Here is a 27,288-nt window from a genome sequence, read left to right on the forward strand (position 1 = left end):
ATTTCTGGACACCACAATCTCCAGCTTAAAAGTCTTTGAAACAAAACCAACTCCGCCAAAGTCAACAAAATCTCCAGCAAGCAAAGAGCCAAAACCCCCTTAAATCCACTTCGGGGCACGGTGCGGGGTGGCTGCGCTCCCCGCGGAGGGAAAACACCGTTTCCGCTGCCATGGCCACTGTCTTCGTTAGTCGGTGCCTCGCTAACGGCGCTTGGGAACCTGCGTGCTGCTGCGGGTCCCGCCGCCGTGGTATTTAATATTTTTATTAATGAAGGAGCACAAGGTCCCTTCATTAAGCGTCAGAGGACGAGTGGGCGCCACACCGAAGCCCCAGCACGGCTGGGGACCGCAGCGGGAGGGTGGGGAAGGACCCGCCGGTGGCACGGCCCGTGGTGGCCGGAGGTGCCGGGAGCTCGGCGGTGGCACGGAGCCGGGCAGGGCCGGTAGCCCTGAAACCACAGAGCCCGTCCTGGCTCCGGGGCCACGTGGCACTGCGGCCGCGTCACCTCTGGCATGTCCCAGCGGGCTCTGAGCACCGTATCAGCAGGGGGACACCCCCATAACCCCCCAGTACCTCCCACAGCCCCGATGTCACCCCCCGCGGGGTCCCCGAAGGAAGGGGGTGGGGGGCGAATCACAGAAAACCTTTATTGGTGTAACGATACATTGCTATGCCGTGAAGTTCAAGTTCCCTGATGGGGCTCAGGGGGGCGGGGGGGGGCAGGCAGCCACAGCAACGCGCTGGGAGGGGGGCAGACAACGGCAGAGAGGGGACCGGGCCAAATCCTGCTCTGTCCCACCGGGGACAGGGAGAGGGTCCAAGGGTCCCTGGAGCTGCGGTGGAAAAAGGGGGGAGCCCGAGGCAAACCGCTCCCCTTCTCCAGAGGGAGGAGGAAACAAACTCCAAGTTCAAACCAAGCTACTGCAAGGGAAGGGAGCCAGGGGGAGCCACCGCGGTAGCTGCCGGCACCCACCTCCGCACCCTCGGCACTGGGGGAAGGTGCCTGCCTGTCTGTCAGTCTGTCTGCCTTCCCTCTGCACCCCGAGCCTGAAGCCAGGTCTGCAACGTCACCCAGAGCCTCTCCCCTCCTGCCAAGGTCAGGCCAAGGACGTGGGGGACCCCCCCATGGGAGTCCCCCCGAAGTGAGGGGTGTCTCCAGCCTCAGGGCACCCACTCATCTCCCCGACCAGCTTCTTCCAAAAGCTGCTCAGCCCCCTGGGAAGAGGGAGACCCCCCCAAAACTCCCCCAGAAAGAGCGGCGGGGGGGGGGGGGGGTAAGGAGCTGTGGCAGCGGCGCTGCCCCACTGGGCCCCTCTTTGAGGGGGCAGGGGGACATTTTGAGGCAGCTTGGATGCTGCGGCAGCCACTGCCCCTCGTTTGTGCGTGTGCTCAGCTGAGCTCTCCCTGCCCTGAGCCTGCCAAAAACTGCCCCCCCCAAAAAAGCTCGGGGTGCCTGGGCAGGGAGGGGGGTTCACCCCCGCGGTGGCGGAGGGGACAGGGGGCAGAAGCGCGGGTGGGAGCAGCAGCACCGCGCTCCCAGCTCACCCCCAAATCCAGCTGCTGCAGCCCCCCCCGGCGAGGGCTGAGCCGGGCCGCTGCTGCCCCGCCACACGCTGGCCTCCAGACTGCCAAAAGTGGGGTGCGGTTTAAAAAAAAATCCCCGAAGAAAATCACGGGGGGCGTGTGGGCCGAGGCGTCCCATCCAGCGTTCGCCCGTAGGACGCTGGTAGCACCCGGCAAAGATTAAAATAACAAACCAACCAAACCGAAACATCGGAGAAAAACCACTGTGGGAGGGCAAGAGCAAAGCAAACCTCTTTGAAACAAACGGACTCTTCTCCGGGGAAGGAGCTGAGGACAGTTCGTGGGGAGTTCAACAACGCTGCTTCCGGAGGCGGCCGGGCAGAGGCGGCCCTCACCGGGCACGGACGGCGTTCTCTGGGTCACGAAAAAGTGCTCGAGGGAAATCCAGGCTGGCTTCGGCGTCACGAGGAGTTTGCAGGTCAGTGCAGCCAACAAGATCAGCGATAAAGTGCAGCAAAGCTTCTCGGAGCTCCCCCCTCCACAGCTGTCCGGTGAGTCCTGGCCCGCGCCGCGGCAGCCCCCGGGGGTGAGGGGAAAGGGGTCGTCCGGCGGCGGCGGAGTGAGGGGCCGCGTCTTCGGGCGAGAGGCCGCGGGCGCTTTCAGTCTGTGGCGCTGCGAGGGGCCATGGGGTGGGGGGGTTCCAGTGTACGCGGGGCGGGGGGCAGAGCAGCATCGCGGCCGCTGGGTCCGGGGGCGGTTTGGGAGCACGGGGTGACGGCGGCAGGACGCAGGTAGGAGGGCGGGTGGGGAGGGCTGCCGGGCGCCTCGGAGCGGGGCCAAAAACTCACATGCAAATCACCTGCAACCTGGGAGCGAGAGGATGGGTGTTACGGGGCTGCCGAGCGGGAAGGGCAGGACGAGGGCTCCGGAGTGGGGGCTGCAGCCTCTCTGCCCCCTCAGAGCAGGAGCTAGAGACCCTCTGCCCCCTCAGAACAGGAGCTGGGGGCCCTCTCTCTCCTTGGAATGGGAGCCAGAGCCCCTCTCTCCCTCAGAGCAGGAGCTGGAGTCCCTCTGACCCCTCAGAATGGGAACTGGAGCCCCTCTACCCCCTTGGAGCAGGATCAGAGCCACTCTCTTCCCTTGGATCGGGAGCTGGAGCCCCTCTCCCCTCAGCAGCCAGCCCTCCGGGCCAAGCTGCCCCGCTGAACTCACACACCTCTCCTCCTCGATGCTGCCGCTCTCAGCGTCGCCGCCATCCCCGTTCTCCTCCGCGTCCTCTTCCCCGAGATCCATGTCCAGCTCGTTGCCAGCTTCCGGGCGCGTGTACGCGTACCCGCTGGAGGAAAAGGGGTGGCACCGCGTCAGCCCAGCGACGCCCCTCCGTGCCGCCACGTCACAGGGGTGGGGTAGATCCTGCTCGTCTCTCCGGTGGACGCAGGTCCCTGCCCAAAGTCTCCTCTGCACCCGAATCGAGCCCACGGGAAGGAGGGGTTGGCCACGGGCAATGCCCCCCCAGGGGTTATTGCCCCCCTCCCGGATCCCTGCAGGCAGCTGCCTGGTGCCAGGCAAAGGGCCTCCCCCCGCTTCCCACGGCTCCCACAGTTTCTCCTTCACATGTCTCAGGAGGATGGAGGGAACCGGGCTCTGCTTGAGCTCCATCCCCCTCGGAAAATGCGTCAGCGCCGGTCCCCAGCACAGATCTACCGGCTCGGGGGCCAAAGGAGCCTCCTCTGGCGGGATGCAGGGCAATCCCTTTTTTAGGGTGGGTTCAGAGGCATTGTGTGGCCCGACCTGATGGAACGGCAGGTAAAAAAGACAATCCTCTTCAGCCTCTTGTTGTAAAAGAAGTAGTTGAAGGACCAGAGGCTGCCGTCCTCTCCAAAGGGGTCCGAATCCAGGTCGGGGTTGTAGCTGCAATGGCAAGAGGAGGTGTGAGAAAGGTGGCCCTGGGCTCTGCTCCCAGCGCCCACCCCGCTGGGAAAGGGGGAGGGAAAGGGGGAGGCTGGGCCAGCGGGGAGCTGCCTCGGTGGGCAGCGAGCATGCAGGAGTGAGATGGTGCCCCCAGAGCCAGGCAGCACAGGGCTGGTCAGAGCTGCGGGCCAGCATGTGTGGGTGGAAGGAAGCCCCGTGTGCCTGCGGGCCGGCTGCAGAAGGAGGGTGAGAGCCAGCCCAGCTGCTGCAGATTTCCAGGGCGGTGAAAGTCCTGCATGGGAGGGGAGGGCAGCAGCGGTTCCCCCTCCACAGGAGCCAGCAAACACCAGTGAGGAGCCCCCCTGCCCCAAAGTCCCCAAAACGTAACTTTTCACGGGAAAATAACTGTGTTCCTCCACAGGCCCAGGGGCGAGCGCTTGCCCTGTTACCTGTAGATGTCACACTCGGACAGACAGATCTCCTCGTCGACTGCGTCCCACAGGTGAGGTTTCAGGGCATTGAAATCCTCCCGCACGGCAGAGAAGAGGCTGCAGTTGACAGCGTTCACCACCTACAGAGACGGAGCAGGGGTGTGAGGAGCAGTGGAGCTGCTGCCTGCCCCCCTCCCACCCTCCTCATCCTCCCTGCATCGAGAGGAGACGCTGGAGCCCGACCAGGACCGCAGAGGGGGAGAAGTGAGACGGCCCAGGGAACTCAGGGCCCCGAGGTGGAGGCAAGGGGCTTGGCTGGAGAGGGAAAACCCAGCAGAGGATCTGCAGGGATCACGCTGGGTGCCTGCGAAGAGCATGGCGGCTTCCTCGAAGCTTCTCCACAAAAAGGGTGAAATTCCCCAACCCAAGAGGATGCTTCCCGCTCCGTCTGCGGACAGACAGATGGACACAGAGAGGGAGGGAGGCCCTGCAGAGCCAGCTCACGCACCCAGTTGAGGCTCGGCTCCCGGCTGAACTCGTGGCTCTTGGCGGCGCTGAAGTCGTAGTCCGGGCGGAAGGACTCGTTGAGCGTCGCTATCAGGTAGAAGAGGGTCTTGCGGCTGCATTTGTCGCTCAGAGGTCCCTCCTCGTCGCCACTCTGACTCTTGCTGAGCCTGGGAGGTGGAACGGCAGGTTAGCAGCGGTGCCGGCGTGGCCTGGGACAATGCTGAGTACGAGCCAGCAGCGTGCCCGGGTGGCCACAGTGGCCACCGGCATCCCCGGCTGGTGTCGGAGAGCGCGTGGCCAGCAGGACCCGGGCAGGGCTCGTCCCCCTCGAACCCCGGGGGTTCGCCCGGAACCTCGCTCCGGGAAAGACACGGAGGGGCTGGAGCGCGTCCAAAGGGCAGCGGAGCCGGGGAAGGGGCTGGAGCACAAGTCCTGAGAGGGGGGAGCTGGGGGGGCTCAGCCTGGACAAAAGGGGGCTCAGGGGAGACCTCGTTGCTCTCTGCAACTGCCCCAGAGGAGCTTGGAGCGAGGGGGGGGTCGGTCCCTTCTCCCCGGCGCCGGGACGAGAGGAACCGGCCTGACGTGGCGCCGCCGGGGGAGGTTTAGGTGGGACGTTGGGAACAATTTCTCCAGCGAAAGGGTCGTCGAGCGGCAGAACCGGCTGCCCGGGGCAGCGGGGGAGTCGCCAGCCCGGGAGGGGTTTAACAGCCGCGCGGGGGGACGCAGGTTAGTGGGGGCCTGGGCAGCGCCGGGGGGACGGTTGGACTCGGGGAGCTCCGGGGTCTTTCCCGACCACGGCGAGCTGGTGATTCTATGGACAAGCCAGCCCTAGGCCACAGCCACGACACCAGCCACCAAGGAGGGTCCTTCCCTGCAGGAATCCCGGCCCCTGCCCAGACACGCCACTGCCTGCGGTGTGGAGCGCGGCAGAGAAACCGCCCCAGCCCCTGGTACCTGCTGGGGCTGATCCCCGTGGTCTGGGGAGGCGACAGGGCCTCCAGGACGTGTGGCTGGCCCTCCTGGCAGAACTGCTTGAACATGTGCTTGTCGTCGCCAGCCATCTTGCACGAGTAGCTCTCGATCCTGCGGAGACACCCAGCACCACACTTAGAGGCCAGCCCAGATGCTAGCCCAGTCGCAGCGGGACCTGGCTACCAGCACCGCCAAGGTCCCGGCCCAGCGCCGCGGCCAGCGCAGCCAAAGGATCTCCAGTCCCCAGGAGCGACCCACCGCATGTGCCAGGCAGCCAGGGCTGCCCCCAGGGCCCTTGTCCTGAACCTACGGAGATACAGAATTTTGGCCCGCGAGGGCGCGCATGGGGCTGGCTGGGCTGAACGGGGAGGTTGGAGCCATCCCAGCATGCTCTCCCGGCCTCCCTGCTAGCACGGGAAGCTAGAGAGAGGCAGAAGGCAGCCAAACCGATGCCAGCGACAAGCCTGAAAAGGATCCCTTTGGCCAGGACCAAAAATAGGTCCGCAGCTGGCGAAGGACCAACCCCCTGGCAGCCGGCGCAGCAGAAGGAGCTCTCGCTGCCGCCCCGAGCCGAGATGGCTGCCGGCTCCTGAGCCTCCCCACGCCGACACACGCAGAGCGGCCAAAGGAGCCTGTCGGAGGTGCCTGGACAGCTCTGAGGGCTGGAACATTTATATGAAGAAAGGCTGAGAGAGTTGGGGGGATTCAGCTGGAGAAGACTCCGGGGAGACCTTAGAGCAGCCTCCCAGGACTGAAAGGGGCTGCAGGAAAGGGGGGGGGGCCTCATCACCAGTGGGGAGGGATCAGACGAGGGGGAATGGGTCTAAACTGAAAGAGGGGAGATTTAGATCAGATCTAAGGCAGAAATTCTTCCCTGTGAGGGGGGCGAGGCCCTGGCACAGGTTGCCCAGAGAAGCTGTGGCTGCCCCCTCCCTGGAAGGGTTCAAGGCCAGGTTGGACGGGGCTTTGGGCAATTTGATCTCGTTGAAGATGTCCCTGCCCATGGCAGGGGGTGGGACTGGATGATCTCTGAGGTCCCTCCCAACCCAAACTGTACAGAAAATCACTCTGGTCGCCCCCAGGCCATCATTTACCGGCTTCTTTACCAGCAGCTGGGGGACAAGCCAACCCCAGGGACTGCCTGGCCGCCAAGTGCCTGCCCTGGCACCACCCTCCCGACTCAGAAAGCTGCTGCCAGAGCTTCCAGCTGCTCGGTGATCGCCGAGGAAGCTCCTTGGATCCCAGTGCTGCTCCTTTCTGGGGCTTCCCCGCCCCAGAGAGGAGAAGACCAAGGGCTACAGGAAGAAGGTCCCACCAGCACCGGGCCTGGGCTGTTCGGAGCCCCCTGCTTCGAGGGGAGATGTCGCTCAGTGTTTGAGCCGCAATCACACCAAAACGGCACCAGAACGGCCGTGGGAAAGAGGCAGCAGCTGCAATCCATGAGGAATCGTCCTCCCTTCGTGGCCTGCCTTGGCGCCCGTGTCCCTCGTAAGCAAAACCAAGTTCATGGGGTCTGGATTTGTGCCCCGAAACCCCCAGCACCGCCGACCCCCCCCAGCACCGTGACACGACATCACCGCTGCCGGTGAGCTCTGTACCGAGGTGGTACGAGACGGGCCCGGCCCGGCACCAGAGGAACAGGAACAGCTCGCCAGCGGTCAGCTAGAGAAATGGGGAGCTGGACTGGACAGGACTGGTTTTAGGGGCAGCAGAGAGGACAAATGGATAGTTTCCAGTGTACAGAAAAGGCACTGTGTAAATTCAGAGAATCACAGAATCACAGAATTCGGCTGTAAGACAGGGCTGCGGACCAAGGAGAAAGAGCGAAGGTGTTGAAGCGCGTTAGTGAACGTATAAAAATGACCCCAGGTGCATCCTAAAGCAAGGATGGAGAAATCATCAACGTGAACATCATCATCTTCCCGGGGAAGGACCCAGAGGGCGACAGCTCACCAGCCTCCTGCAAGAGCCAGCGGGAGGGAGCTCCACCTCCAGAAAGAGGGACTGAAACAGGAGCACGAGTGCGTGTTGCAATTAAATTGTAATAACTTACAAAAAATTAAATAGTAATAATACTATTGTTATTGCCATTACTGTAATTAAAGCTACTCCTAGAGGGTTTCTCTGAATAGGGGTGCCCTCACTGCGTTATCGTTCCTCCTCTGTAATAATTAGACTACTAACAATTCCCGAGTAAAGATGAATAAGAATTACTGAATAATTACAATATACTAATAAGAGACAGCTACACGTACGAGCTGTGTCCCCTCTTTGGCCGTAACAAGCTCCTGAGCCCTCACACCTCGCGTCTCACCCCGTGGCGCCCTACGGTTCGGTTCAGGGCCCTCGCCCCAGGACACGACACCCCCCAGTCTCCCGATGGGGTTGTGGGCAGAGTGCTGGGGCAGAGCCAGGGACCTGCTCGTTAGCGAGCGACCTCCTCGTTAGCGAGCGCACAGGGGGCCGCAGAGGGAGTCGCGGCGCAAGAGCAGAGCGTGGCACTAAGTGAGCGCGGCCTCTCCTCTGCCTGCTTTTTGATGCTTTTCTGAGGAAAAAAAGTGAGAAAGCAGCCCTGCTTCCCCGCCAGAGCCGGCACTCACCTGCCGATGATGTGAGCGTCGCCTGTCTCCACCGTCAGCTGAGAGTTTATTGCTTCGAAACTTGAGTTCTCCAACAGCTTCATTGTCTCGGCTTCCGGAGCGATTCCCCGTGCCACGGCTGCTGCAAAATGTGCGTATCCTGCAAAGAGAGAGACCCTCGCAGCCGGGGAAGGAGGAGCCCGCGGGATGCAGTTCAGCCACCTCGGACTCGACGATCTTAAGGATCTTTTCCAACCTAAAGCATCGCATGCCTGGCAGGCAGCGCAGCGGGAGAGCCGGGAAGCCCACACCCCCTCCGGGCAGGGCAAAAAGACAGATGGGCACCCGTGCCCCCATCTCTGGGCAGATATTTCTCCCCCAAAACTGGGGAGGAGTGCACGGCACCAGCTCTGCCGTGGGCTGGAGGCAACACGGACGCCCCCCGGCCAGGCCCCAGGGTGGGCTCCGGTAGCAGGACTGGGGCAGCTGCCGCAGCCCCTTGGGGAGCTGCTCCTCCATGGTCTGCCAGATCCCGCAGCACTGACATGGGGAGTAGTTAACAGGTTAACTGGTTAGAGGACGGGCAGATGGCTGGATGAGAAGGGGGAGGGCGGCCTCTCCATGGTGCCTGGCCCCGGCCCACATTCCCTCCCCAGCTCGGGGCCTCTCCGGGACTGAAACAGGAGAAGCTGTAAACAGGCGGGGAAGCGGTGTCGGGGCTCTCGGGAAGCAGCGACCCCTTCCACACCTCCCAGGGAAGATACGTCCCCACCCCTGTCCCAGGCACCACGACAGGGTGGGAGAAAAACAACTCCCAGTCCTTCGGTTTCAGGATTGGAGGCGGGAAGGGGGACGCTGCATGCCCGTGATACCGACACCGTGCCAAGGCCAAGGATACTCTTACAGTGATGTTGCCCATCGTGAGTAAACCCGACGCTGTGCCAGCCAAAGCAGCGCTCAAGGAAACGCCGTCTCTGCCAGGCAGCTTTAGGGCTCACCACAACCCCGAGCCACTGATCAGAATAGCCTGAGCCACCCAGGAACTGGTGCTGGCAGCCCCCCACCCCGGCCTGCGACCGGGAAAGCAGTAGGCAGCTCTTCCCACCCGCCAAGGAGCAGAAAATGGCTCCGCAACCCCCAATCGGCATCAAATATCGGCTGCTGTGGGGATCGATAGCCCTCCAAGGGGGAAGACATTCCCCAGGCGCAGACAAACAGCGAGTTCCCACCGCCCCGACTTGCTTCCGTGCCCGCCTCTGTTTTCTTTCGACTTGTTAAAGCACCAGTATTTGGTCTGTGAGCCCCCCCGGCCTGGATCAGCCTTCCATCAGGTCTTCCTCCAGCAGCCCCTGCGCCAGCCCGACCGTTTCTCTCTTGCTGTGAGTGAAAGGGAAGAGGTACGAGCTCAGGGACAGACTTGGGAAGACAGAGAAGGGAAAATTGTGGAATCAAATGTCAACCTGCAGGATACAGGGGCAGAAAGTGGAACATTTGCTGGAGCGTCCTCACGCCACAAGCACGTCTCCCTCCCCCCGGCACAGCAAGCAGCCGGCAGCGCTCCCCAACACCTCTTTAATGATGCAAAAGGCAGGAGGCAAGTTGAGCGTTTGCAATAGAACAGCGACCTGAAGCAGCTGTGCTGCTCAAGCAAAAATGCTGCTCTGAACCCATGAGCCGACAGATCCCTCAGACGCCGAAACCTGCCCCAGCGCCCAACCCCTCGCTCTGCAGGGAGAGCTCCCGGCACGCAGGAGCTGCACTGAAGCAGCGAGCTCTGCTCCTCGCGCTCTGCGAAGCTGCTGACGCCAGAGAAAGGAGATAGATGCCGTGAAATCTGGAGCTGGTGGTTGCTTCCCACTGAAGAATCGCTCTTGGGGGGAAGCTGGGACCATGTGTCAGCCCGCTTCGGACCTGGCAAGGATGAGACGGGAAGGACTAATGCGAGCCCTCAGCGAACAAAAGCTCAGCCCGTTTCCGACGCTGGCAGACAGCGGCTCGTTTCACCCACAGCGGGAATTTCACGGGATATGGACTTTCTCACCCCAGCACAGGTGGAGACGCTACCTCAGGCGGCAGAAGAAAAGCGCCGTTAACCCAAGCCACGGTCGAAAGGTGTTAAATGGGGCGTTCAACTGCACTTTGGCATGGCAACACCCACCCGGTGCCGAGAGACGGCAGCAGGCAGCTGCCGGGGCTGCGTGGAGCAGAAAGGAGCCATCCCGCAGCGCCCGTGGGGCTGAGGGCAGGGAGCTTTCACGGTTACGGTTCTGCTCAACCCCAGGCAGGCAATGCCTGGCCCTGAAACCACGGCTCGGTCTCCTTCCTCACGCCAGCTGGTTTAGCACACAGCAAACATCGTTGAGGAGGCAGGCCAAAAACATTGCAGAGGGCTAATTTTAAATTTAAACCAGCTTAATCTAATGGGTTTTGGGTATCATGGGGTTCACGGCGTGTCTCGGTGCCAGCGGGGACCACACAGCAGAACCCACAGAAAGCCACCCCATGTAAAAGCCGGCAGAAGCTGAGCCTAGGTGAGGTAATAAACAACCTAAAGTGGAAAAGGAAAAAGCAAAATGGATAATTTTGGGGTAAGGGAAGTCGGCCTGTGAATATTAGCTGTCTCCTCTTCATGATGAAGGCCATTAGTGGTGGGGTGCAGCTCAAGGGTCTCCCCACGGAGGAATCAGACCTGACACTCCCTGCGTTACCTGAGAGGGAGGCCAGAGCGTCGGCGGGGACGCAAAAGGGACCTTGAGACGGGGAGGGGGAGGAGGAGGAGGAGGAGGAGGAGGAGGAGGAGGAAGAGCGGGATTAAAGGGGAGCTGGCGCAGGCACCACAAACGGAAAAATGGAGGCAGGCCCAGGCGCGGCCTGGCTGCTCCGGAGGGCCCACAGAGCAGCCCCGAGGCCCTAGCAGCCAGCACAGCCCCTTCCCGGGGCCCGTCCGGCCCTTCCGGACACCGGGCGGGAGGCGGCTCAACGGGCCGGGCCCTGAAGGTGACAGGGCCCGGCGGGCGGGGACCGGCAGCGCCGTCCCGGCATGCCCCGCGCGGAGGGCTGAGGGCCTCCACGGCGGACTACAACTCCCAGCATGCCCCGCGCGGCCCGCGCGCTCCCGGGCGCTGGGCGCCGGCCGCGATGCACGCTGGGAGCTGTAGTCCCCGCGGGAGTCCGTGGGGTGGGGTGGTGGTTTCTCCGAGGGGATGAGGGGGGGCGGCGGTGGAAGCGGGCTTACCGGCGTTGCCTGCTCTCGGTCCCGGCGGGGCCTCCTCGCCGTGAACTGCTCCTTCAAGCTCGGGGCGTTTGTAAAGGGAGGCGTCTCCGGGGAAAGCTCGAGGAGGGCGAGTGTGCCGCGGCCGCCGTCCGCCGTCTGGCGCCGGCCCACCGGGCCTCCGCCCACCTCGACATGTCCCCGGCTGCTCGGGACGGAGCGAGCGGCTGAGCGAGACCTGGGAGTCCCCCGGGGCGGGCGAGCGGGCGAGCGGCCGACCCTCTCCTCAGGCACCGGACGACAACAACCGGCGAGGCCCCACCCGCGGCCCGTCCGTCCCCAGCGGCGGCTGACAGCCCGCTCCTCCCCATTGGAGGACGGGCCTAGCAATCGCCGCGGATCTCCTCTCCCGTTGGCTTAAAGGGACGTCAGTCAGGACAGCGCGCCCGCCCTCCGCGGCGACAGACCCGAGGCCCCTCCCACAGGCTGGCGCGCTCGGGGTTCTGATTGGCTGCCGGGGACAAAGACGGGGGGAGCGGCTGTCAATCACGGCAGGGGTGCGCGCGGCGCCCCCACCCGGCTCGGCGGGGCGCTGCGCGGGGGCGGGACAAGGGGCGGAGCTATACGGCCGAGGGGGCGGGGCGAGGGGCGGACCGTCCGGTACCGGAACTGTCGGGCGCGGGGGGCGCGTTTCCCGCCGGACCGGGCCCTCCGGTACCGGAACGCTCCGTTCCGGGTGGGGGGGCGGGTGTGTGTTGGGGGACACAAACACACCCACGGGACGGGCGGAGGCGCAGGCGGAGGGAGGCGGCGGCGGCGGCGATGGCTCTGCCCGGTGCCCCCGCCCCGGCCCCGGCCGCGGCCCCGGCGCCGCCGCCGCCGCCCACCGTGCTGATGGCGGTGCGGGCGGGGCTGGCGCGGCCCTCCCGCCTCCCGCCGCTGCCCGCCGCCGCCGCGCTCCGCCTGCAGCTCAGCGTCGAACCGGCGGCCGGCGGCCACCGACGCTTCCGCCTCGGCCTGCGGCACTCGGAGGCGGCCGGCGGCGCGGTGAGACCGGGGGGCCCCGGGGATGGGGACGGGGGCTGGCGGCGGCGGCGGCTCATAAATCCGCCCCGTAACCGAGCAGGGCGGGGCCGTGCGGCAGCAGAAGGCGGGGGGGGGGGGCGGGGGGGTCCGGGCGCCCCGAATCCCACCGGTGAGGGGGAACGGCCCTGCCCGTGCCCTGCCTGCCCCTGCCCGTACTTCTGCCCGTGCCTTGCCCATCTCTGCCTGTATCCTGCCTGCTTCTTGCCTGTGCTTCTGCCCATGCCTTGCCCATCTCTGCCCATGCCCTGTCCATGCCCGTGCCCTGCCTGCCCAGGCAGGGTTATTTGGGGGAAGCTGGTTTCTGGGCAGCCCCGTGGGTTCTCAGAGTGGATTCTCGGCCGTGCCGGTACCAGACGGTCCGGCAGCCACCGATGGAGAGGTGCAGCTCCGGGCAGGGCTGTGCTGCTGCTTTCCCTGCAGGCAGCGTGTCCCGGCGGCGCTCGGCTTTTGGTGCCGGTTGAGTTCTGCCCCGTCCTCCATCCCCGCTGAGGCACTGGCCGTTGGTTCTGCTCGGGGGGGACAAATGCCAGAGCCCCTCGCTCCAGGGGCCGGCTACAGCGCCAGTTCGGTGCCATCGACTCACGGGGTGGGTTGGGGAGGAAGGGGCCTTAAAGCCCATCCAGTGCCACCCCCTGCCCCGGGCAGGACCACCTTCCACTAGCCCAGGTTGCCCAAAGCCCCGTCCAACCTGGCCTTGAACCCTTCCAGGGAGGGGGCAGCCACAGCTTCTCTGGGCAACCTGTGCCAGGGTCTCACCACCCTCACAGGGAAGAATTTCTGCCTTAGATCTGACCTAAATCTCCCCTCTGTCAGTTTAGACCCGTTCCCCCTTGTCCTATCCCTCCCCCCTGATGACGAGTTCCCCCCCCCTTTCCTGTAGCCCCTTTCAGTCCTGGAAGGCCGCTCTAAGGTCTCCCCAGAGCCTTCTCTTCTCCAGCTGAACCCCCCCAACTCTCAGCCTTTCCCCCCAGCAGAACTGCTCCAGCCCTCGGACCATTTCCTTGTCCCTGCTCTGTCCCTGCTCCAGCAGCTCCGTGTCTGTCCTGGGCCGGAGCCCCCCGAGCTGGCCACAGGGCTCCGGGGGGGCTCACCGGAGCGGGGCAGAGGGGCCCAATCCCCTCCCTCTCCCTGCAGCCCAGGAGACACTTGGCTTTCTGGGCTGCCAGCGCCTGGTGCCGACTCACGTCCTGTTTGTCACCCCCCAGTATCCCCCAGTTCTCTGTGGGGCTGCTCTCCGTCCGTCTGTCTGTCTGCCCACCCCCCAGCCCACGCTGATACTGGGGCTTGCCCAGACCCAGGTGCAAGACCTCGCGCTTGGCCTTGTTCACCTTCATGACCTTCACACAGCCCCGCTCCTCCAGCCTGCCCAGCTCCCTCTTTCAGGAGCAGACCCACTCCTGGCTGATTTTCCCCCAATTTGCTCAGCTGCATGTGGGCCGAGACCTTTCCTCAGGCCTCAGCTCTTGGGGTGCTTTTCCTCCCCCTGCTCGCTCGTTCTGGTTTGTGCTGGGCTGGAAACCTCCCCCCTGCCGAGTCACTGCTGCTGGGGGTGGCATTGGCTCCAATGAACCCGTGGGGGCTGCGCGGTGGAGCCGGGAGCTGCCTTTCCCTCCAGCCCCCCGCGGCTCGAGGACGGCCGTCAGTGCTTTTCCTGGCAAAGTCCGAGGTTTCTGGGCTTTATCTGGGCCCCGGCTCACACTCCCCTTCCCGTGACGGTTCCTGCCGTCCCTGCGGGCGCTCCTGTGGTCAGCTCAAACCCGGGTTTCGGTTTCGGAGCACGGCGGGACTGCGGTAGGTGCCCGCCGGCACGGCGTGGGCTTGGTTGTGTGCGAGGGACGAGCGACAGGAAGGGAAACGCAGTCCCTGGCGAGGCTCCACGGAGTCCAGCCCTGAGCCCGCCTCTCCGCCTCCCCTCTCAAGGTCAAAGTGCTGCAGGGAGCAGCTGTTGTGCCCTTGGGAGACACGTGCCAGCCTCACCGGGACCGAGTTCCCGGCCCGGGCGCGGGTGGCAAACGGTGTCGGACCAGCTGCTCTGCAGCCGTAACGCAGGCCAGTTGCTGATGTAAAACCCTCTCGGCTGCGTTAATCCCGCCCTGGCCCAGCGTAACGGGAGCCTGCGCCGGCTGCGGGAGCTGCTCGGAGGGCTGGGAGCTGGGAGGGAGGAGGGGGACGACGTTGTGGGTCCGGCGTTGAGGTGGAGGTGAGAGGTTAAATAGCCAAAACCTCCCGCCTGAGCCCCGGGCCAGTCGCTCGGCGGCTCCCAGACCCTGCGAAGGCAGAGGATGAGCTGGAAGTGCCTGTCACCCCCTGCCTTGCCTCCCCTGACGTCCCCGCAGACGGGGGCAGCACCCCAGGGTGCCCCTTGGCACAATGGCAGGAACCCGGTGAATTGAAACCCTGTTTTTCTGGGCCTTTTCCTATAACGGCTTGGAGCCGGAGGCAGCGGGCTGCGGGGCCGTGTGTCAGGGACGGAAGGTGGCCCTGGCAAAGGCACGTCCCCGGTTCCTCCCTCGTTTGACTCCTTCCCCCCGGGACGTGGGTGCTGAGGACCCCCGGGAGCTGCTCCCAGATCGGCTTTACCCCCACAAAGGGCAAGCGGGGGGGCTGCACATCAGCTTCTCTGTTCTTTTCCCCCCCCATTCCTATAATCCTGCTGTTGGGACAGGGCACAGTGGGCCAAGGGGGACTTGGCAGGATGTTAAATTTGGGTGAAGGGCAAAGGAACCAGCGGTTTCTCTCAGACTTCCTTCCAGCCCCCTCCTCGTCCCTGCCCGTGCAGGCAGCACTTGCCTGCTTCCTGCCTGCTGCCCGGGCCGTGGAGGCAGGTGGCTGCGCAGGGCCGTCCCCGTGCCCCGGCTCCTCCCGAGCTGCCATTTTACCAGAAACGGAATTGAAAGCTCCGGTGTAAAGCCAAGCCGGGGGGACCCGAGGACAACCGGGGCCGTCCTGCGCCCTGCGGGGCTTGGGGGGAGCTGGCAGGGCCTGGTGGGGAAAGCTGAGCCCCCCCCCCAAGGCATGTGTGTGCGCGGGGAAGGGTTTTCCCACAGCTTGTAAAAGGGGGAAGGAGCCGGCTTCCCCCGAGAGCTGGCACCACGGCACCTCGACTCGTCTGAGATGTCGCCTGCGCTTTGGTTTTGCAGAAGGGATGCGTTTGGTCACGGGGGGCAGCCGGTGGAGACGGCTGCGCTGCCACGGAGCCGATCGCAGCCCTGGGTGTTGCGCGGTGGCCCCCGGCTGCGGTGGAGGGGACAGGGTGGCTGCGGGGCTCGGAGACAGCCCCGGGCACGGGGGGTGGCGTTTCAGGCAGCGTTTGTGGTTGGGCGCCCGGGGACAGAGGCTTGGTGCGTGTTTCTGCCTGCGCTGGTGTTGTGAGAGACCGTGGGGCCGCGAGGATTTTCCCCCTCGCCCGACGCGTCCTCGTCGTGGCATGACCCTCTGGTCCTTCTGCTTCCCCCCAGAACGTGGCCGAGTACGACCTCAAGGACGTCTCATACAAAGTGAGGAGCCCCACGTGCCACGAGCTGACGGTCCTCGGCTCCTCGGATGAGCCCCTGGTGTTTGACTTCGAGGAGGAGCGGGAGGCGCAGAAGTGGTGGACGATCGTCAGCAGCTCCCTGCGGGAGGTGCAGAAAGGTCAGCGGGGCCGGTGGCCCGAGGGCCAGCAGGGCCAGCGTGGGGCGAGAACTCCTGCGCACCCGGGGAGGGACCTTCGGGGAGGGGGATTCCCTGCGTGCGTTGGAGCATCCGAAGGGCCGGAGAAGACCTCTGGGGGAGGACAGTGGGTGACAGCAGGTGACAGCCCTGCCCTGAGGTGTTCCTGCCTTCCCTCAGCCGCTGACAGCACGCTGGCAGCCCAGGCCTCGTCCCTGCCCGCCGCTGCCGGGGCCGGCTCTGCCGATCAGGATCCAGAGGCAGCTCTGTCCTTGGAGCTTTCTGAGAAAGGTATTTGAGGGGGGCGAGGGGGAGGTTTTTTGGCTCTTTCGGTGGATCAGGCGTTGCCAACCCCCCCTGGGAGACTGGCTCAGACCCGGGCCCAGCTGCTCCCTGGGCCTGGGGCTGACAACAGGCTCGTTTATCACCGAGTGGTTGGGAAAAAAACCCCGGAGCTCCCCGAGTCCAACTGTCCCCCCGGCGCTGCCCAGGCCCCCACTAACCCGCGTCCCCCCGCGCAGCTGTTAAACCCCTCCCGGGCTGGCGACTCCCCCGCTGCCCCGGGCAGCCGGTTCTGGCACTCGACGACCCTTTCGCTGGAGAAATTGTTCCCAACGTCCCACCTAAACCTCCCCCGGCGGCGCCACGTCAGGCCGGTTCCTCTCGTCCCGGCGCCGGGGAGAAGGGACCGACCCCCCCCTCGCTCCAAGCTCCTCTGGGGCAGTTGCAGAGAGCAACGAGGTCTCCCCTGAGCCCCCTTTTGTCCAGGCTGAGCCCCCCCAGCTCCCCCCTCTCAGGACTTGTGCTCCAGCCCCTTCCCCGGCTCCGCTGCCCTTTGGACGCGCTCCAGCCCCTCCGTGTCTTTCCCGGAGCGAGGGGCCCAAAACCGAACCCGGGGTTCGAGGGGGACGAGTCCTGCCCGGGTCCTGCTGGCCACGCGCTCTCTGACACCAGCCGGGGATGCCGGTGGCCACCCGGACACACCCTGATCCCGTGGGATGAGCCCCCCCAAGCCAAGTCTGGGGATGCCACGGGCCTGGAGGTCACTGTGGGCTGTCAGACTGACCGAGCCGTCTGAGGAGGGGCAGCACTAAGCTCCCGGTGCCCCCCAAAACGTCCCTGGAACGTCCCCGAAACGTCCCCAAAATATCGGCTGAGCAGCAAGCGTGCTCCCCAGGAGCCTCGCACCGGCCTCCTCCCGCCCCTCCGTGCTGTTTCTGGCCTGAACTGAACCAGAATTGCCGTTCCTCGCTGCGAGGCGATGGCACCTGCGGTCTGAGGCCCCTCCGGGCTCTGGCTTTACCGGCGGCAGCAGTCACACCGTGCCCTGGGGAGGGCGTTTGCCATCTCACAGTTCTCCCTCTCCGCCCCGCCGCAGAGGACCTGGCGCTCCACCTTGCCCAGGCCATCGAGTACGGCGACGAGGAGGTGGCCTCGCAGTGTGCGGTGGCCCTGGCTCGCCAGCAGGCCACGCTCAGCATCCTCCTGAAGGAATCCAACTACCCCACAGAGGACATCAGGTGAGCCCCGCCGTCCCCCCCGTCCACGGAGCCCACGCGGAGGGCAACGGAGCCCCGGGCAGCCGCTCGCTCCCCCCTTCCCCCCCAGCGCTGGGGAGGAGAAAACCCCCCCCCGAAGGCTCAGGAGTGGAGATAAGGACGGGGAGGGGCCGCTCACCCGTTAACGGTCACGGGCAAAAGGCAGGCTCCGTAGTGGGAGAAAAAGGCCGTTATTTTAATTCCAACCACCACCAATACCGGCCCTTGGCAGACAGGACGGACGGTGAGAAGCGTTGCCGTGTCCTGACCCACCTGCCCCCACCCCTCCCTTCCTCCTGAGCTCAGTTTTGTTCCCGGTATCTCAACCTCCTGCCCCCGAAGCGCAGGGGACGGGGGGTGCGGTCGGTCCCGCCGCTCCTTCCTCCGAGGCGGGGGGGGAAACACTCTTCTGCCTTCTCCCCCCGCTCCACATGCCGCCCCTGTCCCGGGAGACGGTCCCCCCCAAACTCCCTCCGCCCCGAGTCCTCCCCGGGGGCTGCGTCTGCCCGGGAGCGGTTGAGCCCTCCTAAAGTTTGTCCTGAGAGCTCGGCCTAAACGGGGGTGCTGTGGCTGCAGCCTGGGGGCTGGCTGGGGGGGGATTTCTCTCCCTGCTCCAGAAAGGGGCTGGGTGTGATGGGGGAGAGCTGGGCCCCTCCCCAGCCCCCCCGAGGGGCACATCGGTGGGAATTGGGAGCAGCCAGACCTGCGGGTGCGTTCCCAGCAGCGCGAGCTCCGCGTTGGCCCCTTCCACTCGTGGTCCATCATCCCGGCAGCACCGTTGCGAATTGGCCTGGCTGTGGCTGGTGCTGGGTCCAACCTAGAGCCAGGGGGGGCTTTGAGAAGCTTCTCCCAGGTGGCCACCGCTGTAACTTCCCCCCCTGCTACCAAAAACTCTACCACGCACCCTCAGCACACTCCTGTTCCTCCGCGGGAGCCCGACCTGCCCCAGGTGGGCCCGTGGGTCGATGGACGTTGGGGTCGCTTGCCCCGTGGCCCTTGGCTCTGTCTTTTTGATGTGGTTTTGCCTGTCACGGCGGCGACCGCGAGTCTGTTGGGGCCGGCAGAGCCAGCAGAGCCTCCTGCAGTCCCTGGAGCCGAGCTGCTTCGGGAATTCCCTCCGTCGGGATCGGTCCACGGGCAGCTGGGGCAGCCACAGCATTCCTGGAGGGCTCTGGGGTCCTGGGTTTGTCATTCCCGAGCTCCCGGGAGGAGGGAGTGGGGGGATACAGCAGCAGGACGTTGGGTGCTGCCAGAACAGCCGGGAATCCAGAGGGTGAGCCCATCCAGGCAGCGGCCGGTGTGGCAGGGACCTGATTCTGTGGAGGCTTCAGGCTCAGCTCAGCCCCTCTGTGGATTTTCCCCCTGTCTGGGGGCCCTGGGGACCCCCTGGCAGCCTCTCCCTCGGTCCCAGCGGGGGATCCGCTCCACAGAGCGCTGCCACATGCAGCGCAGGCTTGGAAAAGGCCTCCAAGAAGGTTAAAACACTGGTTTTTGTATCAAGACAGTGGCCAGGACTAGGCCGAGGAGATTCACAGATAAACATCGGCATTGGGAAGAGCTGGAGATGCTTTGGATTGGGCTGGAATGGGGCTGGGCTTGTCTAGACCAGGCTTTTGCCAAGAAAGGTTGGAGCAGACGATCCTTGAGGTCCCTTCCGACCTGGAATTCTGTGATTTTTGAGTTGTGTCTCCGACTCAGTGCCCCGGTGCAGGTCGGAGAGCCGCAGGGCACGGCAGCGGGGCCGGCGTGCTGTGCCAGCACCGCCAAAACACTCCTGATGAGCTTCCTCAAAAACCTTCGGGGAGGAAGACGATGGGGGCAGCATCCTTTGGGTCGTGACGGGGCGCAAGGCGCAGGCTGGGAGCAGAGGGCAGAGGCGTCTGCAGTGACAGGGCTGTGACAGGGACGCACAAACAACCGGGGAAAGGCGCCGAGCCGCCAGGTCTGGGCTTCCAGCCGGGTCTTGTGGCTCCGAGCACTTGAACTTGGTGCTGGTAAACGCAAAACAGGGGCAGGCAGCAGCAGGCTGGCGACTGCAGGTGGTGCGAGTGCCAGCGGCATCGCTCGGCACGACCCGCAGCGTTCGGGGTTGTTGGGGAGAGGGGAGGGAACCCCCCAGCGATCTCACTACCTGCACGTTCTGCCTTAACGCTCGGAAAATGCAGCTTTTTCCCCTCTGTGTCGGGTGCAGGGAAGGGGTGGGATGGTCAGAGGCAGGAAACGCTTTTACCAGGAGAGCTGGAAAGGTTCGGGCTCTGCGCTGGGGGAGAGGCAGCGGCGGGGCGAGGGGGTCCGCGAGGGGCCGGAGCGGAGCAGGGGAATGTTTATTCCCGTGGACCAGGAGGCTCAGGGGAATTGGGAAGCACCAGGTTTAGAGCAAGGAAAAGGCAATGTTTTTTCTTGCTGTGTCTAAGTGGAAATCGCTGTTGAGGCTGCAGGGAAAAGGCTGGAGTAAACAATAAACAAAATGCGGGGGGAACAAGTTCCCTGTGAGGGTGAAACGTGGGGTTTGGGGTGTGAGCCGGGAGCTGCCGGCGGAGGCAGGCAGGGCGCAGGCTGGGGATGCCTGTCCCAGTTTCCCAGGATGTGACAGTAGTTGGAAACCCGGTGTCAGACCTCGCGGGACTCCCCCCGTGGGGCATCGGCCGTGGCCTTGGCCCCACGGGTCGAGAGCATCGTACCCCGCGAGCGGCCGGTGCCAGGTGCAGTGCTGGGACCCCGGTGGCACCGCCGGAGCCCCGATCGCGGCGTCCCTCCTGTAACGGCGTCGGTCTCTCCTCCAGCATGAAGGTCGGCGTGGAGGATGCGACGTCTTCGGCGAGCATCACCCTCAGGGTCCGTGCTCACACTACGATAGCAACGCTCAAGCAGCAGGTACGGAGCTGGCGCCGGTGTGACACCCCCACCCCCCGCAGCCCCTTTTTTAACCGCTTGTACCGGCGCTGGGGGAGCTGGGCTCTCCCCCCTACTCCTCTCCCTTTGTGGAGCTGGTTCTTCGCCCGTTCTCCCAGCTCGCCGGCGCCTGCCAAGCCGTGGTGAGGAGCTGCGGGGAAGCCGCGGCCGCTGGCTCACCCTCCCCGTTTCTCCGGCCGCCCAGGTCTTCCAGGATTACGGATTCCACCCCTTGGTTCAGCGCTGGATCATCGGGCAGTGCCTGTGCGTGGACGAACGGACCGTTTCCTCCTACGGCATCCGCAGGGATGGCGACACAGCGTTTCTCTACCTGCTCTCGGCGAAGATGGCCGAGCTGACCGAGCAGCGCTACGAGGAGGACCAGGCGCAGGTCATGCTCAGCTCCACCTCCTCGCTGAGTGATGACGCCGCCGAAAGGCGCAAATACAACACCCTGCCCAACATGTCGCCTAAAAAAGGTCTGGCTCTCCTCTGCCCTCCCCGCGGCCGCCGGCCGGGACGGCTCCAGCGCAGGGGGCCAGAGCCGGGTGCAGGGCTGCTCCCCGGGATCCGTGCTCCCCAGGATCTGTGCTCCCCGAGATCCATCCTTCCTGGGGTCTGTGCTCCCCAGGATCTGTGCCCCCAGGGATCTGTGTGCCTCAGGATCCATCCTTCCTGGGTCTGTGCTCCCTGGGGTCCATCCTCCCTGGGATTCATCCTTCCTGGGATCTGTGCTCCCCAAGATCCATCATTCCTGGGGTCCATCCTCCCCAGGATCTGTGCTCCCCAGGGATCCATCCTTCCTGGGATCCGTCCTTCCTGGGGTCCGTGCTCCCTGGGGTCCATCCTCTGTGGGATCTGTGCTCCCAAGGATCCATCATCCCCAGGGACCTGTGCTCCCCAGGATCCATCCTCCCCGGGGTTTGCCCTCCCTGGGATCCATCCTCCCTGCCCAGGGCTGACCTGGGCCAAGCAGCCTCTTCCCTGGAGACAAGTGGCCCCCCCAGCCCAGTGTGGCACGCTGGCAGCCAGGCCCGGTTGCCGGTCCCTGGGCTGGTTGTAACATTCCCCCTTTCCCCGGCGTCGCTCCCCAGGCTGGGGCAACGAGTCCGGCAGGAAGATGGACATCGGCGAGATCAGCCAGCACCTGGACGCGCTGCAGATGGGCGACCTTTTCAGTGGCCAGTCGAAGCCCGCGGCCACCAGTCTGCCCTCGCCGGTGCAGGTACGTGGCCCACGGTGCATCCCCACTGCCGCCACCCTGCTCTGCCCCCGCCGGATCCTCCCTTTGTCCCAGTCTGGGGGTGCTGGGGGCTTCCTCCATGTCCTATCCCCCCCTTTTTTCCCCTCTCTCCAAAGCATTTTATTTCCCAGCTTCTACATCTCGCGTGTCCCCGCAGGCGGGCTGGTCGTGTCCAAAATGCACCTTCATCAACAAGCCCACGCGGCCAGGCTGCGAGATGTGCAGCACGGACCGTCCCGAGGACTATGTGGTCCCTGGCACCTACAAGCCGGACGAGACGGAGCTGTGGAGGATGCAGCAGGAGCAGGAGGGGATCCTGCAGTACCAGCAGGTACGGGGGGGGGACTGACCGGCCCCGCACCCTGCGCTCGAGGCCAGCCCCGGGGAGGATCGGGGCACCGGCGCACTTCGGCGGCATCACGGGTTCCCACACTGGCTGCTTGGGGGAAATGGGTGTGGAAGGGCGAAGTGGACGCCCCGAGGGGCAGCACGGGGTGGGGGGGGGCTGCTGCAGCCCCCTTCGTCCCCCCCTGCGCCGAGGAGCAGCGGCTCGGAGGTGCTGCGTGGTGAGCGCGGAGGCGTTTTGCGGCTGTTGGAGGAGACGGCAGCGGTGGGAGTCGGGCCGCGTGCGTGTTCACTGGCAGCGATTTGTGGCAGGGCAGGGATCTGTGACCCCCCCCAAAGCCCCCAAAACCCCTGGGCAGAGCTCGGCAGGACGCAGCACCCCGGTCCGGCGGGTCCTTCTTCTCCTGGTAGACGGCGGCCCCGGGCCGAGCAGCCGTGGGGCTGCGCTTGTCCCCACGCCCCTTTTGTAGAAACCTCTCAGGGAGTTGGGGTGGTGGGGGGGGGCTCCGATGGGACCTCCCGGCCCCAAGCTGGGGCTGTGCTGCGGGACTCCGGCTCAGGCACTGACCAAACCTTCTCTTCTTTCTTTTTTCTCTGGTGCCGGGATGCCGCTAGGAAAAGGGAAGGAGAGAGGATGGCTCAGCTGCGCACTGCGTCCTGGGCTCGGCCTCCTTGGATGACTTCATCCACCTGTCCTCCGAGTTCTGCTAGCCGCCCCGTGCCTGGCCCGCCTGGACGCCCCGTCCTGCCCCGTCACCCCCCTCCCCCGGTGCCCACCAGGGCTCCCCCGGTGCCCCCGCGTGCGCCCAGCGGCTGCCGCCAGGGCCCCCCCCACCCTTTGCTCAGACCCTAGAGCTGATGCAGGAAATTTCTGCAGAAGAGCCGGCGAGGCCCCGAGCTGCCGGGGCGGGGGGACAAGTGCTGCTTGCTGCAGGGGGGGACACGAGGGTCTGGGCCCCTCAGGAGCGCGGCAGCTCCTGGGTTTGTGGCGTTGGGCGTGCCGCTCGTCCTCCCCGTGGTGCCGGCAGGGAGGGGGGCACATCCCGGCCCCCCCAGAGGAGCTGCCACTCGCTGTCCTGGCCACAGGAGTTTTTAATTTGCCTCCCTGTGCTGGCAACCCAGAGCCTGTGTCACTGGCCGGCCCTTGGCCTTGCTGCCGCTCTGCCCTGCGCCTGCTGGGCTCGCTGGGGGGTCTGAGCCCCCCCCGGGGTAGGGATGGTGTGAGGTGGGGGCGGCCGGTGCCGTTATCGGGGTTTCAGGGAAGAGCTGGCGTGGCCGGGGATCAGCAATGTCTGTGCTGGGCCTGGGCCTGTGCTGGGGGGCTCGGGCTCGGGGGGGGGGGGGGAGGCCAAGCCCTGGGGGTCTCAGGCTTGGGGCATCCCACTCCAGGGGGTCTCAGGCTTGGGGGGCCATACTTGGGGGGGTCTCAGGCTTGAGGGGACCCTGCTCCAGGCGGTCTCAGACTTGGGGGGGGGCCATACTCAGGGGGTCTTAGGCTCAGGGTGACCTTGCTCAGGTGGTCCCAGGCTTGGGAGGGCTTGTACTTGGGGGGGGGTGTCTCAGGCTTGGGGGACTGTGCTCCAGGGGGTCTTAGGCTCAGGGGGGCCATACTTGGGGGGGTCTCAGGCTCAGGGGGACCCTGCTCAGAGGTTCTCAGAGGTCTGGGGGGACCCTGCTCTGGGGGTCTTGCTCCCCTTGCTCCATAGGCAGAGGGGTGGCATCATGGTCTTGGGTGCTGGCCGGGGGTGGCCATCAGCAGGAACAGGCAACAAGCCCTCACCGGGCGCTGGCCCCGCAGCACCCACGGGAATAGGGCAGGGAGGGGGCTGTCAGCTGAGGTGTGGCCACAGGTTTGGGGGTCCCCCGTGCCGTGAGCCCCGCGTGGGTGCTCTGTGCTGCCGGTCCCTCCAGCTCCCGGTTTGGTTCGTCCGTGTTGTGTTTGGCTTTGGAGGTGGCGGCCCCTGGGCTGGGGGGAAGGACGGGACCCCTGGTCTGGGCTCCTCGGGTTGGGTTGTGCCTCCCGCGAGGGCCCGTGGCTGGATTCCTTCCCTCATTAAAGCCTTATCCCACCAGCGCGGCTTCGCCATCTTCTTGTGCTCCCCGTGGGGGTGGTTTGTGCCGTGAAATGGAAGCGCAACCGGTGGGTGCTTCCTCGCGGGGTTACGCCAGAGCCGGGGCCGCTGGGCCTCGGTGCTGCTGCCTTTGCCATGCCGGGGGCCGGGAGCGGAGGCTGGAGCTCGGGGAGGGGGTGCAGGGTGGGACCGGGGGGCAGCGGGCCGCGGTGGCGTCCCGGTGAGACACCGAACCCCGGGGGGTTGTGGCTGCGGCGGTGGCCGAGCGTCGTGTCGAGCGTCCCCGCGCACTCGGGGCCCCGCTGCCGCCTGCGCCGCTCCCGGGAAATCGCAGGGGTTCAAAACTGGTTAAAGTGCCCCCCAAAACGTTGGCGCGGCCCCTCCGGGGCCCTCGGTGGCTGCCAGGACTTGGCGCTTGCGTCCCTCGGTTTGGCACAGGCTGGGGAAAGGCCAGCGTGTGGCTCGGTGCCCATGCGCCTCAGGGTGCAGCCAGCAGCACGTCCCCATCTCCTTTCCTTTCCCTTGGTGGGGGGGGTCCCTCCAAATCCAGACCTGACCCCTGCCGAGCACAGCCGGGCTACTGAAGCCAGAGGGGGAGCTTGGGATAGGTGGCCCTGGTCCCTTGGATGGTGACCATGAGGGCTGCGAGAGGTGTGGGGTCATCCTGGTGGGATCCGGCCACTTCCCTGGGCTCGCAGTTGGCCAACACTGGTCTGGGGCCTCTCGGGGTGGGGGGGGGCGAGCTGGATTTGGGGTGCTGGGGGCTGACGGGGGCTGTTCCTCGCCGGCAGGCGCTGGAGGCCGAGCGGCTGAGGAACTTCCAGCAGCTGCTGCAGCTGGAGGAGGAGGTGCTGGTGGCCAGCCGGGAGGTGCTCGAGTGTCGCATCTGCTACCAGCAGGTGGCCCCGGGCGAGGGGGTGCTGCTGCGCGAGTGTCTGCACGCCTTCTGCAGGTAACGCCCTGCGCAGCCCCCCTCCCCCCCGCCCCCCCCGGGCTCCCCGACAGTGCGGTGACCGGCCCCAAAACCCCCCAGCCCTCAGGGTGACTGTCCCCAGGCCCCCCCAGCATCACGGTGACTGTTCCTGAGCCCCCTGCCATGGCGGTGACTGGCCCCGAGCCCCCCACCAGCCCTCCCAGTGACCAGCTCCAAGAGCCCCCAGCCCTCGTGGTGACTGTCCCCAAGACCCCCCAGCCCTCACATTGACCAGCCCTGACACCCCCAACCCTCCCAGTGCCCAGCCCTGAGCCCCCCACCCCCATAGTGACTGGCCCCAAAACCCCCCAGCCCTCACACTGACCAGTCCTGAGCCCCCCCATTGCAGTGACCAGCTCCAAACCCCCCCCCCCGCCAAGCCCTCACGGTGACTGGCCCTGAGACCCCCCCCATCATCATGGTGACCAGGCCTGAGCCCCCCCGACTCTTGTGGAGACTGGCCCCAAGAGCCCCTGACTGTCACAGTGACTGGCCCTGAGACCCCCCAACCCTCCCCGTGGCTGGCCATGAGCCCCCACCCTCACAGTGACCCCCTGACTGTCACAGTGACCAGCCCCAGGAGCCTCCAGCCCTCCCAGTGACCAGCCCCAAGCCCCACCATTGCGGTGACTGGCCCTGAGCCCCCCCAGCCCTCCCAGTGACAGCTCTAAGAGCCCCCCAGCCCTCAGACACCAGCCCTGAGCCCCCACCATCACGGTGACCAGCTCCAAAACGCCCCTGCCATCGCAGTGACTGGCCCTGAGACTCCCCCCAGCCCTCAGCGACCAGCCCCAAGCCCCCACCATCACGGTGACTGGCCCTGAGACCCCCCAACCCTCCCCATGGCTGGCCCTGAGCCCCCACCCTTGTAGTGACCCCCTGACTGTCACAGTGACCAGCCCCAGGAGCCTCCAGCCCTCCCAGTGACCAGCCCTGAGCCCCCACCATCACGGTGACCAGCTCCAAACCCCCCCTGCCATTGCGGTGACTGGCCCTGAGCCCCCCCAGCCCTCCCAGTGACGGGTCCAAGAGCCCCCCCAGCCCTCCCAGAGACCAGCCCCAAGCCCCCACCATGGCAGTGACAGGCCCCAAGCCCCTCACCCTGGGGGGTGTGCCAGGCCCCGAGCCCCCCACTCTGGGGCTGACAGGGTGCTGCTCCCCCAGGGAGTGCCTGCGCCAGGTGATCAACTACAGCGAGGAGCCGGAGGTGGCCTGTCCCTTCCGCGACGACTCCTACGCCTGCGGCAGCCACCTCCAGGAGCGGGAGATCCGGGCGGTGAGTGTGTCCCGCTGCGACGCCGCCGGCAGCGCTGGGGACGGGGGGGCCGCATCCTGCTCCTGCCCCGTGTCTCTCTCTCGGCGCAGCTGGTGACGCCGGAGGAGTACAGACGGTTTCTGGAGCGGAGCCTGGTGCTGGCCGAGCGGCGCAGCCACAACAGCTTCCACTGCAAAACCACCGACTGCCGCGGCTGGTGCATCTACGAGGATTCCGTCAACGAGTTCCGCTGCCCCATCTGCCAGGCCCTCAACTGCCTCCTCTGCAAGGTGAGACCCCCCCCACCACCACCACACCACAGAGGGGGCTTGGGGGGGGTCTGCGGCGCTGAGCCGTGTTCCCCCCCCTCCCCAGGCCATCCACGAAGGGAAAAATTGCCGCCAGTACCAGGACGATCTCCAGGTCCAGGCGCAGAACGACTCGGCTGCCCGACAGACCAAGGACATGCTGCAGGTCTGAGTGGGGGGTCTCAGGGAGCTGGGGAGGGGGGTCTAAAGTGTCCTTATGTCCCTCACGGCCGGCCCTGCGCCCCCCCCAGACACTGGTGCAGCTCGGGGAGGCGATGCACTGCCCCACCTGCCTCATCGTGGTGCAGAAGAAAGACGGTTGCGACTGGATCCGCTGCACCGTCTGCCAGACCGAGATCTGCTGGGTGACCAAGGGGCCGCGCTGGGGGCCCGGGGTGAGCGATCCCAGGGGGGTGGGGGGCAGCAGGGACCCCCCCCCGGGCCCTGTGAGCCTGCAGGGTCCCCCTGACCCTCACCTTGACCTTGTGCCCCACCTGCCTTCCCCAGGGTCCCGGGGACACCAGCGGCGGATGTCGCTGCAACGTCAACGGACAGAGGTGCCACCCCCGCTGCCAGAACTGCCACTGAGTCCCGGGGCTGGGGGGGGCCCATCGGGGCTGGGGGGGGGCCCCACCGAGGGCCACCGGGGGCTGCTCCCCCCGCCCCCAGCGCCAAGGGACGGCCCGGAACCGGCAGCGGGACACGGAGCTGCGGATGGACGCAGGGTGGGGAGGGGATGTGGGGCCCCAGGACTTGGACGGTGGGGGGGGGGGGGGGGGGGCAGGTCGG

General features: G+C 65.9%; 2 protein-coding genes across 2 annotated transcripts; one reads left to right on the forward strand and one right to left on the reverse strand.

The window, feature by feature from the left end:
- Positions 1–629: 629 nt before the first annotated feature.
- Positions 630–11,486, reverse strand: MAF1 (MAF1 homolog, negative regulator of RNA polymerase III). The gene is made up of 8 exons (XM_074889647.1): positions 11,161–11,486; positions 7,947–8,085; positions 5,329–5,457; positions 4,376–4,541; positions 3,886–4,007; positions 3,317–3,436; positions 2,742–2,861; positions 630–2,391 (listed from the first exon to the last, which is right to left on the reverse strand). The coding sequence occupies exons 2-8, from the start codon at positions 8,027–8,029 to the stop codon at positions 2,370–2,372; spliced, it is 762 nt and encodes a 253-aa protein (XP_074745748.1). The 5' UTR covers positions 8,030–8,085; positions 11,161–11,486; the 3' UTR covers positions 630–2,369.
- Positions 11,487–11,943: 457 nt separating this feature from the next.
- On the forward strand, positions 11,944–27,213 carry SHARPIN (SHANK associated RH domain interactor). The gene is made up of 14 exons (XM_074889661.1): positions 11,944–12,183; positions 15,681–15,855; positions 16,054–16,164; positions 17,252–17,393; positions 20,195–20,285; positions 20,509–20,782; positions 21,398–21,528; positions 21,704–21,877; positions 24,755–24,915; positions 26,101–26,212; positions 26,302–26,481; positions 26,567–26,665; positions 26,751–26,894; positions 27,007–27,213. Exons 1-14 carry the CDS (start codon positions 11,959–11,961, stop codon positions 27,085–27,087), a joined length of 2,100 nt encoding a protein of 699 aa, XP_074745762.1. The 5' UTR covers positions 11,944–11,958; the 3' UTR covers positions 27,088–27,213.
- Positions 27,214–27,288: the final 75 nt, after the last annotated feature.

Source organism: Strix uralensis, chromosome 1, assembly GCF_047716275.1.
Source record: "Strix uralensis isolate ZFMK-TIS-50842 chromosome 1, bStrUra1, whole genome shotgun sequence".
Classification (NCBI taxonomy): Eukaryota; Metazoa; Chordata; class Aves; order Strigiformes; family Strigidae; genus Strix; species Strix uralensis.

Excerpts from the sequence above, each read along its gene's own strand:
- MAF1 (XM_074889647.1), bottom strand. The coding sequence starts at position 8,029 with ATGAAGCTGTTGGAGAACTCAAGTTTCGAAGCAATAAACTCTCAGCTG. Across the intron at positions 4,542-5,328 it reads ACGGGGATCAGCCCCAGCAG|GCTCAGCAAGAGTCAGAGTG; the intron begins GTACCAGGGGCT and ends TCCACCTCCCAG. Across the intron at positions 2,392-2,741 it reads GGCAGCATCGAGGAGGAGAG|GTTGCAGGTGATTTGCATGT; the intron begins GTGTGTGAGTTC and ends TCTCGCTCCCAG.
- SHARPIN (XM_074889661.1), top strand. The coding sequence starts at position 11,959 with ATGGCTCTGCCCGGTGCCCCCGCCCCGGCCCCGGCCGCGGCCCCGGCG. Across the intron at positions 20,286-20,508 it reads TAGCAACGCTCAAGCAGCAG|GTCTTCCAGGATTACGGATT; the intron begins GTACGGAGCTGG and ends CCGGCCGCCCAG. Across the intron at positions 26,482-26,566 it reads TCAACTGCCTCCTCTGCAAG|GCCATCCACGAAGGGAAAAA; the intron begins GTGAGACCCCCC and ends CCCCCTCCCCAG.